Source organism: Lygodium microphyllum, chromosome 15 (genome assembly GCF_053477565.2).
Source record: "Lygodium microphyllum isolate KBCC chromosome 15, Lygodium_microphyllum_v1.1.10, whole genome shotgun sequence".
Lineage (NCBI taxonomy): Eukaryota > Viridiplantae > Streptophyta > Polypodiopsida > Schizaeales > Lygodiaceae > Lygodium > Lygodium microphyllum.
In genome coordinates this window covers 121,067,952-121,088,636 of record NC_141149.1, presented here as the reverse complement: position 1 = coordinate 121,088,636, position 20,685 = coordinate 121,067,952, and the positions used below count along the sequence as shown (strand labels likewise).

The 20,685-nt window shown below is 41.3% G+C and overlaps 1 protein-coding gene across 1 annotated transcript; it reads left to right on the top strand.

The window, feature by feature from the left end:
* Positions 1-14,003: 14,003 nt before the first annotated feature.
* Positions 14,004-15,413, top strand: LOC148024991 (F-box/kelch-repeat protein At5g15710-like). The gene is made up of 2 exons (XM_087694682.1): positions 14,004-15,068; positions 15,161-15,413. Exons 1-2 carry the CDS (start codon positions 14,274-14,276, stop codon positions 15,260-15,262), a joined length of 897 nt encoding a protein of 298 aa, XP_087550808.1. The 5' UTR covers positions 14,004-14,273; the 3' UTR covers positions 15,263-15,413.
* The last annotated feature ends 5,272 nt before the right edge of the window (positions 15,414-20,685 follow it).

The following is a 20,685-nucleotide window of genomic DNA, read 5'->3' as shown; positions in this document are numbered from 1 at the left end:
TAAGTTGTGTAGTGGGTGCACTCCTTACTGAGCAACAATATTGGCCATTGAGTGAAGATTCTAAGAACTACTAAGTGCACAATATGCATCAATAAATAATAGCTTAAAAGATCTTTCAGACCAACATGAACAAGCTCAAATTATGTCTTAGTCTCATAATAGAAAACTCTGTTTTGGTGCTCATCTACTATGTCTGAACACTGCAAGGATGCTTGACATTGAGTTTGGTAATATACTTATGCATTTGGATGCCATTCATAGGATCTAAAGATTAGTCATTAACTAAATACACAGGCAGGGTGTTGTCCTAGATTTATGATAGCCTGTACTTGACATGTGGATCTCACTGAAGGTTATGCTTGGTACCTACTTATGCTTGGATGATGCCACATGTTTATAGAATGGTTAATTGGTTGATTGAGCACTGAATGCTTAGATCTAGACCAAATTATAGTTGATTATAATAGAGAGTTAGCCATTTGCAGGTTGTGAGAAGACTCCTTGATCACTACTACTATTTATATGGACAACCATTGATGCTCACATGTCCCTATATTGAGTCCGAGAGTTTATGGTACATGTCAAATATGTTTTGAGGTTGTGAGAAGACTCCTTGATCACTGCTACTATTTATATGGACAACCATTGATGCTCACATGTCCCTGTATTGAGTCCGAGAGGTTATGGTACATGTCAAATATGTTTTGAGGTTGTTATGTGCAGAGAATACCTTGATTATTGTAGAGTTTTACCGATGGTTGCTTCCAAACTATTGTTTGTCATTTGATGTTGGAAGATATCTACATGAACTGTATGCAATCAATGATATCTACTTGAAATGCTACTACACAAACATGTTATGACAAATGTTTGAAGATGCTTGGCATGTTCTAAGCTGAAATATCATTGATTATTATAGAGATTTTATTGTCATTAACACTTGCTACTACTTGATTGAAAATTGGAATTTCTACTAATGAATGGACATGTCTAAATTGAGCTAGACTAAACTGAATACATGGTATCTATAAAAAAACTAGTGTTGAATCAATAAACCTCCTTAGTGCTCCACTTCTTATTAATGAAAATTATAGGTCTCAAAACCTCTTCTTATTAGTGTTCCACTTCATCATCAATGCAAAAGTTCAAGGACTCTCCTACCTCTCCACAACAAGCATCAAACACCAACAAAACACAACAAAGATTTAAGGATAGAAAAAAAGGCTTGTTGTGGTGGACTTTAAGGGGGGCTACTTCAGGGACATGTTGTTCTAGTAGTATCCCGGATGATCACACACATGCACACACAAAAATTCCTCTACAATACTTGTTAGATAATAGAGGGAGTGCTTTGCAACAAACTATCGAACACATGGATATCTAACATTAGGACTCCAACATCAATGCTAATGATCATGTTTGAGAACACATTTCTCAATTTGACACTCATATATTTTCCATGAGTAACATGCAACTTTAATAAAACATAGATGTCACAAAGAGAGTTCCCCTAAAACAGCATAAACCGGGATTATTCTAACCTAGACTCTAGGTCAGTGCCCTTGCTATTCATTTCCTTTGAGAAGATCTCCTTGCTATCCATTATGATAGAGAAAAGTTCCCAGCCAACTGGGGCCACCCATCCGTAGGATGGACCCATGGCCACATCCACCGCACTTTTCTCAAGGTTGCTTTAGTTGTCTAATTACCTACCACATTTAGTTGGATAGGCATCAAGCAGCTTCCTTAATTAGCCCGTTAGACACTAGTTCATTCACATAATATTAGCACTTGACATAAAAAAGCAGTGTCAAACAAGTTCCTTTTCAACAGGTTATCATATTTATCTTTGGAATACATTCATAAAGTCCAGCCCGCAAGCTTATCCATAATCTGCCCGAAGGCTGTCCATAATCCGCCCGAAGGCTATCCAGCAATCCACAGGGATTACTAATCCAAGATTCCGCCCATAGACTAGTATGCGGGCCTCGAGATCCAATCCCGAGTCACGTTGGCCTCTTGTACAGGGCCTGGAAGGCGAGGGATTTACAGCCAGAGCCCCCCTTGGCACCCAAGCGTCCTCCTGATCCAAGTAGTGCCCAACGGAGAGACCTCATGCAGCGGGTTCGGTCCACATTCTCGGTGCGGCTAACAACCCCCTTGGTTAGGGTCAGGCAGAAAGTTGGGGGTAACTGAGGCTGCCTCTCCCTTCAGGCCTTCAACTTGAAGCATTAGATATATTTTCATCCTTTAGTTCCTTGAGCAAACAAAGCAAACAGTGCTCTCTAAACTGTTACAAGCATAATCATTTCCAGTGGTCGTTATTTGGCCAACTGCTAAGGAGTAAATCCTTCTCTCCGAATGCATCCAACATTCAATCTGGGATCAATTGCGACTTGGCAAGATCCCCAAGGGTTTGTCTATTCTCCCTTTTGTCCTTGGGTTAGGGCCGTACCCTATTAACCCAACCTAACCAATACCTTAGGTTATATTAACAGTAAATCATGGCGAATATGTTGCCCCAAATTATTGATTGGTCCTTTGCAAGTACCTAATTTCTCTTATTTTGGCAATTTTTCTCAAGAAAGGTGACATAACAGGATGACTACTCATCCTCTTGCAAGTTAAACTTGCGCAAGAACCTGCTAATCTCATTCCAAGGAAATGGCAACTCTCTTGTGATCAAACCACAAGATCATGCGACATTGCAACTTGTTGCACAATTTCCGCATCTATTCCATGGGATTATTTTACCCATCGAACGGCATCTTCTAGTCACGGAATCATGATTACATAAAAAGCAGGGTTTAGGGTGTCTTCTTATTCAACCCATTCCCAATTGCACTAGGCCGACAACATTCCTAGGGGTTCCAACTCAATCCGAGTTTCATCTTTTGAACGAGTGATCCTTAGGGTAGAAACCCTAGATCATTTCTTGCAAGCACGTCCAATTTTCCCTACATTCCGTGAATGTGGATAGGACCTTTAGGTATGAGGGTTTCGACTTGGCAACAAGTGCGAAACTAGGTCAAGTCCTTAACGTGCTAAACCCTAGTTAGCACTTGGAGTATATTGTATCGATTTAACCATCCTATGCGAATCCTTTGCGGTTTAGGTATTTTGGGTAATCCGGTTTACTTGTCGTACGACAAGGACGGACTATTCCATAAGATGTTGTCCTGATCTAAAAGGGGAAAAACTAGTTGCATTACAATATAATTCACATAAGCACGCGATTCGTTGCCTCTATGTACGACTAGATTCACAATCCCTAACTTTACTTGTTAATACCAAGCACATGTTAAATTACGGCATAATTTCCATTGATCCTACTAGGACTTGCATTCACAAATTATGCCACTAAGCTTTTAAGATTTTACGCTTAAATGAACCATGCAGCCTTTCCCTAACTACATCTCTTGATAAATGAAATTCTTCGTACGATGAATGTGTATTATGCAATCTTTCCTAACTACTACGTAGTTAAATGAGATTCATGCCAATTGAAGCTAGAGTTAACCTATTTCATGCAATCCTTAGAATCTTTTGCATGTTGCAATTTCCTATGGTTGATAACGACTTCCTTAACAAATCATTACAAAGAAGATTTGTCTAAAAATGCGACATGCGATGTAAACTTTCCATGCATAATCAAAGGTGTACTACAATAATTTCAACTTTGTAATGATAGTCATTAGTTGTTCTAGACTCGTCACTTTGCAATGCACCAAAAAGCAACTTGCTAATAAGGTGCTAAAATGCATAGACACCTTATGTTCCTTTTTGGTTCATTCCATTGAAAATACAAATGACCAACTTCGTATCGTGAATTACTTTAGGTAAATTTCAACTAGCCAATTTATTTCAATCGCATTTAGCTAGGTGGATTTGACAAGCATAAGTGTATCCTAATTCCATGAAATAACCATGCATAACTGCATTACTTCTATGTAATTTAAAAAAATAGGAAGAAAACCTAGACTTATGGGCTCGGTGAAATATCCACATGAATATTAGGAGATGATCCTCCTGCAAGTGCGCCTTGTGACTTTTTAGGGGCCATCGTGATTTCGGCTTCTGGTTTGCCTTCGCGGTCTATAGATTACTCGCCTTGGTATGTAGCTTTAAGATCTTTGGCCATCTCCCTCGTACGCGGAAATTCCCTTTGAAGTACGGCTCCTTGACAAAAGTACCGACTTGTGGAATTTGGCTTTGGAAGACCTTAGGGTTCGGAGTTTAGGCCTTCTTTCTTTCGGGAAAAGAGGGGGTTCGTGAGAGGGTTCTTGTGAAAGCCTTGCGGAAACAGAGGCTTGAGAGTTATTCTTCTCCTTGAAATTCTGGGCTAGGAATGGTTTTATGGGGCCTTGCGGGAAAGGGGACTTATGAACTTCTCCTTCCTCTCATAAAAATTCTGGGGGTAAAGATCTTGTGGAAAGGGGGTTTAAGGAAACCCTCTTCTTCTTTACAAGACCCGGGGCCTAAAGGGCTTGTGGGAGATTTGGTAGGAAGGCCTTATAGGCTTCCTCTTCGAAGCCCGGGGGGGAAAAGATGATTGGTGGGAAATCTAGTGGGAAGGGCCTTTGTAGCTTCCTTTTCTTCAAAGCCCGGGATGGGCCTATTGAGTGATTGGTGGAAAGGGGTGTTATGGAAGCCCCTTAGAAGCTTCCAAATAAGAAGCTTCTAGGAGCTTCTGATCACGGACAGCAGCCCGATACCACATGGTGTGAAATGATGACGATCGGCCGAACGGAAAAAGGCTAGATTTTGACTTGGGATGGTGGCAGCATGGTAGCCTATGGCGAAGCTGGCGGCGGCGTATCAAGCCTCAGGTGGCTCCCTCCACCCCTTACGCAACCTCCTTCCCTCTTCTATGGCGACAATAGCAAGTTCAGGGCAGCCTCCCTCCCCCTCTTCTCACGACTATCCTCAGCTTCGCCTCCTCTTACACGATGACCTTATGCAACCTGACGCAGTCTCTCCCTCCTTCAACCTGCCTGGTTACCCCCCCCCCCCCCCAAAGGGGGGTTTTTATAGTCCAGGGGGGAAAGGGGTCCCCCCCCCCCCCACGTGGCCCCCTTGCATGGCTCACTTTCCCCCTTCCTCATGCAGCCCTAGTAGCCCATCCCCCCGCACTCCCTCTCCTCCAGCCGTGCATCGGCTAGGGGGGAAGGAATAGTAATAAATAAATAAATTGAATTTTATTTCAACATTATCCTCTTAACCTCCTCCCAAGAGGATGTTTCCCCGCAGATGATGCGGTTTTGAACCTCGGTCCCGGTTTACCAATGTGGAGTACTCCATTTCTTGCGTACGATTATAGATTAACTGCCGGCACTGGTAATAATATTTGCATGAGTTTACGGTGAGAGTGGGAGGTCAGTTTAGTAATATTTTTTTATTGAGATATCGAGCTCCACTCGTGATATACCAGGGTAACCGTTGTGCATTTATGTCACCGACTTGTCAGTTGCAGATGCGGTTGGTACACCGCCCATGAATTATAGCTAGATGACAGCTATCCTTATCTACTCTAGTTCGTGGCTCAGTTAGTATGCCACCTTAGTTAGTTGAGTTTGGTTTGAGACCCATATATAGGGTTCTTCTATTTCTATGTACTTGAGTTCTTTTGGCTTACACAACTAAGAAGAGGAAAACCGTTTTCAGCCTCCACCTTTGTATGTATTCCCCCATTGTGCAAGCAAGAAAGCTACAAGTGAGACTCCTTCCTTCTCTCCCACAATCTTGACATGGTATCAGAGCCTTGTTCGTGGTAAGGAGCTCAAGAAAGCAAACCAAGCTCGCGATGTTCTGGTAAGAGGACTAGTGTTGCTTTCATTTTTCTGTTTTGGGAGCAAGTCTTTGCAGGTAGCACAGCCGGAAAGTGCAAGAGTGCATTGTCTTAGATTGAGACGCCCTTCGCGGTGTAGCAAGAGGGTAGTATATGCTACGGGAGGGGGCTTTAGCCCTTGATTGCTCTGTTTTTTTTATTTGAGGCCATTTCGGGGCCATTTTTTTGAGGCGAAAGTTCTCTGCACGTACTCAAGAAAAGGCCATGTTTTATGCTGTACGACCACTGTTCTACAGGTCGATGAAAAGTTACTGTAGAAATTGCATTGTATGCCTGTGCGCAGAGACATTGGGAGTTACAGAATCATCCTTGTTTCCTATTGATGCAAAATCGTCACTAGGAAGTGACTGTGTAGTCAAATACCACTTTCATCAGTTTTGCAGATTTGCCCTTGTGAGGTTGAAGCTGTGTTCTTTGCAATGACAGAATTTTTTGCAGTGTTCTGTAATGGCGTCTGATTCTCTTTCACAAATTGTCACTGAAAAGCTTGACAAGAACAACTTCCAAGCATGGAAGTTTAGAATGACGAATTTCCTTATGGGAAAAGGATATTGGAAATTCGTTGCAGGAAATGAAGAAGAACCAGTTCTTCCTGATGTTCCCAATCAGCAGCAAATGCAGGCATTTAAAGCATGGCATGAGAGGGCCAGGAAAGTTATGTACTGGCTGTCTATCAACATTTCAGACTCTATGATTGTGCATATTCAAGATGCACGTATGCCAAAGGAGGCATGGGATACTTTGTCAAAAATTTATAGCACAAATACGCAAGCCAGGAAAATGCAGCTCAAGCAAGAGTTGCACAATGTGCAAAGAGAAAGTATGAGCATCAATGACTACCACATGAAGGTGAGGAAGATTGCAGATGCACTTGCTTCCATTGGGTCGCCAGTGGAAGATGATGATTTAGTTTCTGTGACCTTGAATGGTCTAGGAAAGGATTATGCACAGTTCCGAACATCCATTTCCATCCGTGAAAGATTTCCTGATTTTGAGGAGTTGATTGCTCTTCTAATTTCGGAGGAGCAGAGAAACGATGGTGCATCTTCTTCAGGAGGAACTTCAAAAGAAGCTGTCTTCTACTCAAATGCTGGAAGAGGTAGAGGCAGAGGTAGAGGAGGCCGATCTGGAGGCCATGGTAGAAATCAGAATATGCAGCAAACTCAAGAAAACCAGTCCTATGGAGGAGGACGTGGTAACTCTAGAGGCAGGGGGAGCCAAAGAGGTCGTGGTGGACGGCAAAGAGGCCAAAATGCAAATAGCAATGTTGAATGCTACTACTGTGGTAAAATGGGTCATATGGCTAAAGACTGCTATAAAAAGCAGAATGACATCATGAATGAAAAATTGCAACAAGGGAATTATGCATTTTCTAGTAGACAGGGTGATGACAGAAATGAGCATTTGTTTATGGTACAGCACATGACCAATTCTGTGACAAGTGCAGAAGAAAGAAACGATGTGTGGTATGTTGACTCAGGTGCATCAAACCACATGACAGGTCATGCAGAATGGATGCAGGATGCAAGGAAAATGAAAAAACCAGGATTTATGGAGACTGGTGATGATACTGCACATCCTATTGTGTAGATTGGAAAAATTCCATTGTCTATGCAGGATGGGAAAAAGAAATACATGTCGGATGTATTTCATGTCCCGAATATCACCAAGAACCTGGTTTCTGTTGGTCAAATGGTTGAGCAGGGCTTGCAGGTCAGATTTAATTCTCATGGATGCTTTGTTGAGGATATGAAAAATAAAGGTCGCTTGATAGCAAAAGGAAAGAAGAAGGGCAGAATGTTTACGTTGGATGCAGACATGCCTGAATTGAAATGTTTGCACATGGGACCGGTGTAGTTGCAGATATTGATATCTGGCATAAACGCATTGGCCATATTAATGTACAGCGACTTAAATCAATGCAAGCCCAAAATATTCAAGGTTGCAGAAATGCATAAGGTATGTGAAGCTTGTCAATTTGGAAAACAGGCAAGGAAACCATTTCCTAGACATGTTCAAGAGAGTAAGAAGCCATTGGAATTAATCCACTCTGATGTGTGGACTACTAAAGCTGCATCTCTTGGAGGCTGTCATTATTTTGTCACTTTTATTGATGACTACAGCAGAAAAGTTTGGGTGTATTTTATGAAAAAGAAAAGTGAAGTTTTTGGGCATTTCAAAACTCTTAAAGCTATGGTTGAAAAAGAAACAGGCCTACAAATAAAATGCCTAAGGTCAAATGAAGGGGGAGAGTACCTCTCAAATGAGTTTGCAAGGTTCCTGCAGGAGCATGGCATAAAGCAGCAATATTCATGCAGTCATACTCCACAACAAAATGGAATTGCAGAAAGAAAAAACAGGCATATTGGAGAGGTATCTCGTGCCATGCTCAACGAAAAAGACTTACCAGATTTTTACTGGGCTAAAGCAATTGCTACAGCAGTATACATAATGAACAGGACTCCCACTGCAGCAATACATGGGTTGACTCCAGAGGAGAGGTATACTAGTAGGAAACCAAATATTTCTCATTTGAAGATTTTTGGTTGCATTGCCTATGTTCATGTGCTAGATGAGTTGAGATCCAAGTTGGATCCAAAAGCTGAGAAGTGCATCTTTATTGGTTACTCTCTGCAGAGTAGAAAGGGTATAGATGCTATAACCCTTCTACTCATAATTTTACAGTGAGCAGAGATGTTATTTTTGATGAGATGAGTAGCTGGTATAAACCAGTAAATGTGATTGATGATGTAGATGCACAAAATGGTAATGCTGCACAGAATTCACAGCAGCAGTCACAAAATATTAGTGGACCTGGAGTGTCCTCTAGCAGTGATTCACATTCTTCGCCATGGACAGGCAGATTGAGATCAAGAGAATCTCCTCAAAACAATGCAGATAGTGGTATGCAGGTTTCACGAAAAGAAAAAGAGAAGGTAGATCAGCTCATGTTTGATGTGAATGCAAGTCACTCCTATGTGGATGGTGAATCCAGTGGCTCAAAATAGAGCATTGATGATGAGTTGGGTATTCCTTCTATTGTTACACCTGGAGTAAGGAAGACCAGGGATGTTTTGAGAGCACCTGGGAGTGAACCTACTTTGCTCAAGTCTACCAGAGCTAGGTATCCTGTGGACAGGCTGAAATATGATGGATTTACAACCATTCACTATGCCTATATGGTCAAAGTGATACAGGAAACAGAACCCACTTCTTTTGAGCAAGCCATGGGAAAAGAAAAATGGGAGAAAGCCATGGATGAAGAAATGGATGCCTTGGAAGCAAATGCTACATGGGAATTAGTACCTTTGCCTAAAGGTAAGAATGCAATTGGTTGTAAGTGGGTTTATAAGGTGAAGCACAATGCAGATGGTTCTGTGAACAGATACAAGGCAAGATTAGTAGTCAAGGGGTATGCACAAACATATGGCATTGATTATGAAGAAACATTCAGTCCGGTTGCAAGGATGGCAACCGTAAGAGCAGTCATTGCTATGGCTGCATCAAAGGAATGGTATTTACATCAAATGGATGTAAAGAATGCCTTCTTGCATGGTGATTTGCAAGAAGAGGTATATATGGAGCAGCCACCAGGTTATGTGCATGTTGTTCATCCTGAGTTTGTTTGCAGGTTGAAGAAAGCCTTGTATGGCTTGAAGCAAGCACCTAAAGCATGGTCTGACAAGATAGGACAGTATCTTGTCACTATTGGCTTTCAGATTTCTAAGGTAGATTTCTCACTTTATGTGAGAAAAATAGAGAAAGGTATTATTCTACTTGTCATTTATGTTGATGATTTGATTATGATAGGTAACAGTGATGAAGATATCCTTCATGTGAAAATGCTATTGAAGCAGAAGTTTGAGATGAAGGATTTGGGAGAACTGCGTTATTTCTTGGGCATTGAGGTGATTAGATCACCAAGTGGGATACGGCTCTTGTAGAGACAGTATGGATTGGACATGATGTCCAAATATGGGATGACAAGTTGTAAGCCTATTTCAGTTCCTTTGGAGCAGAATGTGAAGCTAAGCGCATATGCAGATGAGCTTCTGGAAGACCCTACTATGTACAAACACATAATAGGAAGTTTGATTTATATGACTATTACCAAGCTAGATTTGAGCTATGATGTTGGATTGGAAAGTCAGTTTATGCAGGCTCCAAGGAAACCGCATTTGGATGCGGCTAGACGCATACTCAAGTATGTGAAGTCCACATTGTAGTATGGGCTACTTTATGAGACTGGGGTTCAGATACAGTTGCATGGATACACTGATGCTGATTGGGCTGATAGTATTTTTGATAGACGATCTACCAGTGAATATGTGTTCTTTTTTGGGAGTGCTGCAGTCACTTGGAGCAGCAAGAAACAGCCTACAGTTGCCTTGTCGAGCATAGAGGCTGAGTACAGGGGCGCAGCAATGGCTAAGCACAATGCAGATGGTTCTATTAGTAGGTACAAAGCTAGGTTGGTTGCAAAAGGCTATGCCCAGACATATGGCATAGATTATGATGAAACCTTCAGTCCAGTTGCTAGGATGGCAACTGTCAGATGTGTGATTGCTTTGGCAGCAGCCAAAGGTTGGAGGTTGTAGCAAATGGATGTGAAGAATGCCTTCTTGCATGGTGATTTGCATGAAGAAGTGTATATGGATCAGTCAACAGGTTATGAATATTTAGAGCATCCCACATATGTGTGCAGGTTGAAGAAGGCACTCTATAGGCTCAAGCAAGCACCTAGAGCATGGTCTGACAAGATCAGAGAGTATCTTGTCAATATTGGCTTTTATATTTTTGATGCTGATCACTCACTTTATGTGAGAAAGGGAGATGCAGGTTTGGTCATCATAGTCATCTATGTGGATGACTTGATTATTACAGGTAATAGTGATAGTGGGATTGCTAAAGTCAATGACTTTTTAAAGAAGAAGTTTGAGATGAAGGATTTAGGTGAGCTAAGGTACTTCCTTGGCATTGAGGTGATCAGATGTGATGATGGTATATGGCTGTCCCAAAGACAGTATGGCTTGGATATGTTATCCAAGTATGGTATGACAACATGCAAACCACTTTCAGTCCCGTTGGAGTAGAATGTAAAGTTGAGTGCTGATATTGGGGATGAGATAGAAGACCCTACTATGTTCAGGAGGATAGTGGGGAGTTTGATCTACATGACCATTACAAGGCCAGACTTGAGCTACGCTGTTGGTCTTGTGAGTCAGTTTATGCAAGTACCTAGAAAGCTACATTTGGATGCAGTCAGACACATATTGAGATATGTGAAGTCCACATTACATTATGGACTTTTCTATGAGGCAGGTACAGATGTACATGTGTTTAGATACATAAATGTAGATTGGGCTTGTAGTATATCTGATAGAAGATCTACTAGCGGATACATGTTCTCTCTTGGTAGTGCAGCAGTTGCTTGCAGCAGCAAAAAGGAATCTACAGTTGCTTTGTCGAGTACAGAGGCTGAGTATAGAGGTGCTGCTATTGCAGCATGTGAGGTAGTATGGCTACAAAAGTTAATGGCTGATTTGGATGTGCAGGTGGAAGGTCCAGTTGTCATTTATTGTGACAACATGAGCAGTATACAGTTGGCTAGGAACCCTGTGTTCCATGCCAGGACAAAACATATTGAGGTACACTACCACTTTGTGAGAGAGAAGGTACTAGCAGGTGAGATTGACTTGGTATATGTCAGCACACAGGATCAGATAGCTGACATCTTCATGAAGGCATTGGGTACAGAGAAGCTTCAAAATTTTCGAAGCTTACTTGGAGTTGCAGAGATGCAGTTGAGCTTGAGGGGGAGTGTTGAGATGACAAGCTCAATACATGTGGACATTGATGATGGACGGCCTGGTTAGATGGGTCCACACATCTACACTTAGCACGTTGGTGGTCATTATGACTCTCACATGGCCACTGACTCATTACTTATTATATTCAGGTTGTTACACATATTTACAGAGCTGGCATAGTTATAGCGCCAGTCGACTAGTGTAGTCGGTTATGCATTGTTTGACTTAGTAGGCCACTTTCCTTTATGTTGTATCTTATCTATACTTCGTGTATATTGTAAAGTGTGTGGAAGAAGAAGAAGAAATCAGCAAGAAAACGTTTTGGCCTCCATCTCTCTTCTTGTCTCTTGAGTGAGCTTCTCCTTGTGCATTCTGTGTGTGTTCGGTGCATCATCTTGAGCAAGTCCCCCCACCACGCGATTCTTGACAGAATTGGGATTGAGCTCGAGGGGGAGTGTTGAGATATCGAGCTCCACTTGTGATATGCCAGGGTAACCGTTGTGCATTTATGTCACCGACTTGTCAGTTACAGATGCGGTTGGTACACCGCCCATGAATAATATCTGGATGACAGCTATCCTTATCTACACTAGTTCGTGGCTCAGTTAGTATGCCACCTTAGTTAGTTGAGTTTGGTTTGAGACCCATATATAGGGTTCTTCTATTTCTATGTACTTGAGTTCTTTTGGCTTACACAACTAAGAAGCGGAAAACTGTTTTCAGCCTCCACCTTTGTGTGTATTCCCCCATTGTGCAAGCAAGAAAGCTACAAGTGAGACTCCTTCCTTCTCTCCCACAATCTTGACATTTTTTTCAAGCGGAAATATTACAAAAGTTAAGAGGGCATGCACTTGAGGAGGTGGAGGTTTGCACACCCCAATGGCAAGGATGCAATGAACAGAAAAGACAAGGTATGGAAATATTGGCTATTGAATCTTGCCCCACCCTTGCTTACACATGCACTCAATTTGAGCCTTAGGCTAGGGAATCTTGCCCCACCCTTGCTTGCACATGCACTCAGTTTGAGCTTTAGGCTAGGGAAGGGTGTTTTGCTTAGGAGTCTTGCCATGCCCAACTACCACATTGGTATAATCCTATTAAATGTTTTGCTCAACACTTAATCTTGTCAAGAATACTTATGTAAAACTATCTTCCCTACCAATCAAAATAAGGACAAGATCTCAAAATATTTGGTTTCTTATGTTCAAAACATGTATGAAATGTGGCACTTTATGTTAAGGGCATGAAAATTTTCTAATCAATATTCTAGATTTCCAACCGAGACAAATCCTCTAAAGTGATGTTTCTTTAAGCAGTGATCGCTTTTTTATCAAGCATTTACATACACACACACACACACACATAAAAATGCAAGGAGAGAGAGAGAGAGAGCCAGCCACTCAAGAATACTTCTCATAAAAATTTAGTGCAAACAATAAGAGTGTAGAATAAAGGTGCTAAAAATGAGATGATCCTTAAAACTACCCTTTCAACCTTTGCATTAGAATGGAGAACTAGTTTATGATCATGGAAAATCTAGGTCCCTCATGGGCTAAGGAACCAAATCAAGGAAGATTCATTTAAACTTTGCTTAGAGTGCTTCAATCACTCCAAATGTCTCGTGTAGAGTTGCACATGCCAAGCAAAGGGGTTGAGATGGGCCAAAAATATCTACCTCGGAGTAGCAGCTTAATTGGTGGGAATATTGGGCATGTCGAGTGTGATCACAAGTTCAATTCTTGGCTGGGCTGCTTCAAGGGGTACTTCATGGACATGTGAGCAAAGACGTGAGTTCGTCAAATAAAACATATGCAGAAACGCATCACATTTAGTTTAAAAAATCCATGCTAAGACGTGAGAGTTAAGGTCGACATATACATGTAGGATAATATTGGCCCTTAAAGCAAGGTATGTCCCTCTTACCTTAAATACATTCTCATCAAAGAGCATGCCTCAATACAAGGCACTTCTCTATTTCCAAATAAGGGCTATTTTCTTTTTCTTTTTTTAAAAGGTACATCTTTAGAGTAGGGCCACACCTAGCTACTTAATCAAACTTTCAAAAAGTAAAGGTCGTCATGTTTTTAGCAAGGGCCAACCCGTATGTAGGATCGGGAGACAGTGGGATGCCACTCGCCCCACTAACCCAATGGTCATGCTTGTTGGGCTGGGGAGGGGGGGGGGGGAGTGAGGTCAAGTAAACCTCTCCCTTCCCCTTCTAGTCCCCCTCTCAAAATGGGGTTATTAACAAACAATCCATGGGGACTTTGCTAGGGAGCCTCTCAAAATGGGCTTATTAACAAAACAATGGAGAAAGCCTAGGCCTTTTAAGGCAACGGTCCCAATAAAATTTGTCTCGTGACTTGCCACCCGTTATTCGCTTAAATTTTGAGAGGCTGGCAAAGCGATGGAGCATTGGGCAATGTAAAAGCTGCTAGCGCAGCACAGCGCCTTTTGCATCAGTTTCTATATGCGATGATGATGGCGATGACGATGTTGATGATGTTGATGATGATGATGATACCACCTCTTGGAGGATCCCGGTAGCCAACCCTTTCCATTTGTCCGCCATAGCCATAGCCATATTTTGCTTCTGCACAGTTGCTCCCACACCTATGACGAGAGATCAGGCCGAAGACGGCTTGCTTGCGGACAGAGGAGCTCCCCCCATGGAGACAGAGACACAGCCCCTGATGAGCCCCTGCGTCTGGAGCAGCTTCCCAGACGACCTGTTCGCCCGCGTCCTCTCGCGGTTGCAGATCCAGGCTCTCGTCCGCAGCCGCACGGTCTGCCGCGACTGGAACCGAATGGTCCAGTCCCCCAATTTCATCCATCTGCAACAGCAGGTGCCTCCCCCGGATCAGCCGTCATGGCTTCTCATGTGCTCTTCCTTCAACTGCAGAGAGAATTGCTGTGCCTATGACCCCAATTCGGACCAGTGGCACAAGATTCCCCTGACATTCCTGCCATCCTACATGCGGTTCCCTCTTATTACCCTTGGGGGCCTTCTCTTTGTCAGAGGGGTAGTCAAGGAATCCAATGCAAGCGGCTCTGCACGTCTGGCTGTCTGTAATCCTGTCACAAGAGCTTGGCGAGAGCTTCCGCCATTGATCTGTCGGCGTGTAAACTCCTTAGTTGGTGCCATTGAGGACAAGAGCACCAGGAGTTTCAAGGTCATTGTCGCTGGCGGGTCTTCTGAGTGTGGGAAAGATTATGAGTGCTCAACTGAGGTTTATGACTCTCTCACAGATTCATGGCATATTGCAGGGACAGTGCCGCGGGATCACACCGTGAAAATTACAGTTTGGACATCTAAGACTGTGTCCTGCAATGGGATTCTGTACTGCCTCACATCGGCGAGGCCCTATAACATAATGGCCTATGATATGAAGAGGGGGATGTGGGAAGAGGTGAGGATACAACAACCAGAGGAACTTCTCTATCCATTCCTTTTTGCGAGACGCGGACAGCTGATGCTAGTCGGTGGTGTTGGCTTGGACAGGATGTGCCAAAGCGTGCACATATGGGAGCTCAAGGATGGAAGCCCAAATTGGGAAATGCAGCCAGCAGAGAAGAATTGGGTGGAGATCGAGTGCATGCCTGAACATCATCTAAAGAGATTTTGCCAAGGCAAAATAAGCTTGAATCTCAAGTGTGCAGGGAGTGGTGATATGGTCTACTTCTATCAGGATTCACATTCTGAAATGCTGCTTTGGGATTCCTCACAGACCCCCACAGCTTGGAGATGGCTTCCCATTTGCCCACTCAAAGCACGATTTTCTGTTAGGGGTCTATTCATTGAACCTAGGCTGGATGCCAATGTATTCTAAATCAGTGAAAAATCATGGTAACACTGCTACTGAGTTTGCACAGGATTTTGGAAAGTGTGGTCATCCGTTTGGATGTTGTTTAGTAGATATTATGATTGCTTGCCATGGTTGGTTCTCATAATGGCAAACCGGTTGTTCAGTATTGGATATTTTCAAAAGGAGTACTATTTCATGTGGCTTGTTGTGGAAGCCATGCCAGCAACTGGGTATATGTTGTAGATGGCATCAAATAACTGCCAAAGTCTATGGAGCATGTACATATATCTCAGTGAATCTCACTGGAGGACAGAGTGTATGGCTGTGCACATAAACCAGTTCTACAATAACCAATGGAAATAAACCCAGCTCCAAAAGTTAGTGCGATATGTTGGACTAACAGCCACACGGAGCTAGGAGATCACCTTCGTGCTTGGAAGATATGTTCATTCATGATTTCCATCACAACAATGAGATCATCCTAAGAATGTACATAAGCATTGATGTTCTATGCATAGACTCGCTTCCCTTTGACACAACTTATACGCAAATCATCAATGATTGGAAACAGTGCCGCTGTGATGAAACTTAGAGCATCTTGCAAACATGCTTCGTTATGCATGAGAGACGCTGTCCAGACAAGAGTCTCCCCTTTTACCAAAGACCATATTAATATAAGACCCTATGATGTAAAACTAAGGGGAGAAATGTTCCTTCCATCATGTCCTATAAATTCCTCTTCATAATGCCCACTAACCTCTCAAATCTCTCTTACACCTCCTCTGCTTGAATGTGGCCATATTCGGTTGCTTATCTGTTAAAGATTGTGAGTGTATGTATCTGTGTCTGTGTGAGGTGGGAATATTGAACTAGTATCCATGGTCACATTGGATAAGCCTCTCTCTCTCTCTCTCTCTCTCTCTCTCTCTCTCTCTCTCAAGCATGAGGTCGCACACAAAGGTCAGCATAACCCATGATTGATGATGCCTCCATCTGTTGAAAACAAGCTGTAAGGTACAACAATCTGGGATGCAAATTGGAATTGATCAATTGTTAGCAAGAATACCTGATACATTCTTTGTCAAGACCACCCCCATCAACATTGGGTGGAACTCCAACACATCCTGAATGTCAATCAGCAAGACCTCGACATGATTGCCAAACCATGAATCTCAAATGATCCTAGGTACGATTCCTCAACTCTAAAGCTAACAATGTCACATAGAGATTACAAAGCAAATCAAGGAGGCTCTAGAATGTAGGCCAAAAGTAATGGGGAGGATAAATAAGAGAAGAGGCATTGTCAAAGGAGGTTCAAGGTTGTGGATTTGATCACATTTGTGTCTTTCCATCCCACCCATGTAGCCTTATGACCCGACACCATGCCAAGAGTGCTCCATCAATAAGGACATTTTGTCTTTCTTCCCCCTCATAGGGAGTTTGGAGTATTGGGATCTCTAAGGCGAGTGCTTTGTTTGTATTAGCAAAGAAAGTTAAAACAATCTAGATCCAAGTCCCTTGGTTCTTAAGAGTGGAGTGCTAGTCTTGTAAGAGTGGTATGTTTGAGTTGTGGGAGCGGCATTGTGAACTATGGTGGTGGTGGGAGAGGTGGAGTCTCATCAAAAGTGATATACATGTGAGGATAGCTAATATTAGAAAGGATTTGAGGTAGCCTATGGAGGCAAAATGTAACCATGGGGAACATACGTTTTTAAGGAGATGGGAAACATATATGTAACTTGATAAACCTATGAAATTTTGCAACATTCTTGGATATTTTAAAATCTTATTTAGTTAATATTAGAGTGTCTATTTTGTTTTATTAGGTTGATTGCACAAGTCTTTAATTATGATCAGCATTAAAAGTCGTAATTTAAGAATTCAAGTCTAAGCCAACCAATAGGTATTAACACCTTACTAATAAGGTAGAGCAATTTCTCACTAGGGTAGGGTACATGAAAATTCTTGGGAGGCATTTGTTCTTATGGCTTTGGGCAGCATGTCTACCTTATAATAGAGAGGGTTCATTATGTTCCCGCATAAGCTCTTGATCAAGCATTTTGTACATAATTAGAAGTAAATCAATCCTATCTTGGCATAGATGAAGCCTTTGATTCTTTTAGAATCTAACCAATAGCGATACCCATAAATCTTTGATTATTCTTACATACTATTCATTTATAAAATTGTTATCTTGTCCTTTACAGGGAGTGTAGAACATTATTGTGTTACTTCCTCATATCATTGCCTCATATACCACCATGGTTCTACTTTCTAACGATGGAGGATTCTATGTAGTTCCTTCATTTATTTGAACAACTAGCATATAAGAATGGCAATTGGAAGGCAATAGTTTGTGGAAATCATTCCAGCATGCATAAATACAATTATTCTTAATAAGTAAGGAAATCTATAAGGAAACAAGTTTAATATTGAAAAGAAGTTGATGTTGTGTCCCTTAAGATACCTACCCAATTGCTATGTCACAAGCTATCCAAATAATGTGTTTAGTGTAACTATGATGTAGGTTTACCATCCCTAACCCACCTTGGAACTATAATTACATGAGATTGTTGGTTAGTAGCACTCTCAAATAGTGTTAGGGTACAACTAGCCTAGAATGAAAATTTCATAAGCATTTTATATATATTTCAACTTTAAGATTATAGAAAAACAACTATACATAATAACTCTTTGTAGAACACGTAAGTTGATCCCAAAACATGGTCACCAAGAAGAATAATTTTAGTGGCTAATGTTACAAGTTAGGTAATTTTAAAGAAGAAAAGTAGGGTTTGAAAGCCTATTAGAGTCTATATGCACTTTTAGAGGAAGAAGAAAATTTAGGGTTTGAAAGTCTATTAGAGCATATATGCGCTTGCACATATAGCCCATTGAAATCAATGGATCTATATATTTGTTTCAAGCATCAATTTGTTTGCATCCAGTACAAGAGGATATATTATCTACATTCTAATGCAATTGTGTGCTTTTAGCTTGTCATTTTATGCCTACTTTACATCGTTCCTATTAATAATGTCTTGCTTGATATTTTCCCTTGTGATGTAGAAACTTGGTCAAACTAAGACGCCAAGGATTAAGAAGAGTTCAAGAAAGGATGACAAAGGACCATTCCTAGCTAGGATGGTGACAAGCAAACAATCCCTGAATGTTAAATCCAAAGGCAAAGCCTCTCATGCAAGAAGGGAAAGCCAATGCATCTTCTCCAACAAGCACAAACAAGGAGGTAGATATAGGCAAAGACAAGGAGGTTAAAGCAAAAGATATAGTGCTTAGGGAAGCTCAAAAGACTTTGGATGATATTGTATTGATAATAACCAAGGCCTTTCACAGGGTTGTCAAGGAGGTGTTGGACTGTTGGTCCATCAATATGAGGTGGCAAATAATTGAAATATTGATTCTCCAGGAAGCAACATAGGAGTTTCTAATTAAACTCTTCTAATGCACAATACTAGTTGTTGTCCATGCACATAGAGTGATTTTTTTTGCACAAAGACATGGAGACCTTGAAAAGGGTATGCTATAGGTATGACAAGCTACTTCATCCTACCAATTCAAACAAATTGAAGATGAGGGATATTTTTCTCATCCCTTCAGTAAGAAACTCCAAGGATGAGGGTACAATGGGGTCAAGAAGTCTTCCAAGAAAGGGAGGCTAAAGCCAAGGAATGTATGAGGAATCCTTTAGGAAGGATAGGTTGATCACCACATCCATTTCCCACAAAACCTTAGGACTAGATGCCAAAACCTAAATAGACCAATTATCCATGGGCCAAAGATACTAATCAAATTGTATGACTAGGGATTCCATTGAAAGCATACCCTAAGGCATTTTTGTCTATATGCTCTCATGTGCAAGAATATAGATATCACAGATAATCTAATTTATTGCATTCTCTAGTAACACAACCTTTTCAAAAAAATTTCCATCTTTGCATCATTTTCAAGTCAATTTTGGTATATTGTTTAATTTTGGATCTGCATACCTTGCATTGGTTACAAAGTTCAAAGGAGATAATCATAACTATTGCTAGATAGTTTTGATATACCATCTCACATAAGTTACAAAGTCTAAAGGAGATAATCGTAGTTTTGGTATACCAACTTGAATATAATTGCTGTGATTATTCCTTAACACTCAAGTTTCAACACAATAATATTACACAAATTAGAGTGGGCTGACATTGCACTTGGTTCATGGTGAGTAGAGATGTCTTTAAACTTCCAAGCCCACTAAGACCAATACTCAATAGCACTCAATTCCCATTAAATGGTGTCAATCCAAGTTCTATCTAATCTAGAGGGGGTCACATTCTATCTACTCGGAGGGGTGTCACATTCTAGTAGCTCTATTAGCAGTTCATTCACTTCATTAATGGTATTAACACAAGTTCTGTCAAATGAGAGGGGGGTTACGTGTCCTACTAGCTCTATCGGCACGAAGATCTCCCACTTTTCTCGATAATTTTGTTTTAGTTATCTAATTACCCAGGCATGCTATCACACACAATGAGGACATATAAATGTAGCTTCTTTTTATTAAGTTGTTACACATGGTTCATTCCATGTTTGTTAGGTACAATACATAAACAACCAAATATTAGAAAACAATTCCTTTTAAATAGGGTTCAATTTCTTTATTACAATCCCCACAAGAATCATAACTTTCATGAAGCCCTTATAGTCCTTGTAAGCACTTATGGCCCCCAATGTCATTCCACCTCTTGAATAGTACTCAAGGTCATCCTTGCCTAGGAGGTGATGATCATGAAGTTCTACATCTATACCATAGGCCACCGAGGGATTTACTAGCTCAGAGCCTTACTAAGCTCCTCATCTTCTAAGTCTATCACTTGAGCATTCTCTTTGAATTCTCTAGAAGTGCCTTCCATGACAGACCCCTTTTCTACTTGATAAAGTATTTTAGGAGGTATTGTTTTGGAGTAAATTTGGTAGAGCTTCCACAAGGTTATGGAAAAGAGAGAAAAAGTTAGAAGGATTGATAATGCTTTCACATAAATAGAGAAAACTTAGAGAAAATGATGGGTATATTTAGCAATGTTTTTGCATAATTATGCTTGGATTTTGGCAAAGTTTCCATGCAAGTATAGCGAAAAGGAAATAAGATCAATGAATTTTGGTAGAGCTTTCATGCAGTTATGGAGAGAAGAGGCACAAAGCTTTGTGGATTTTGGAAGAG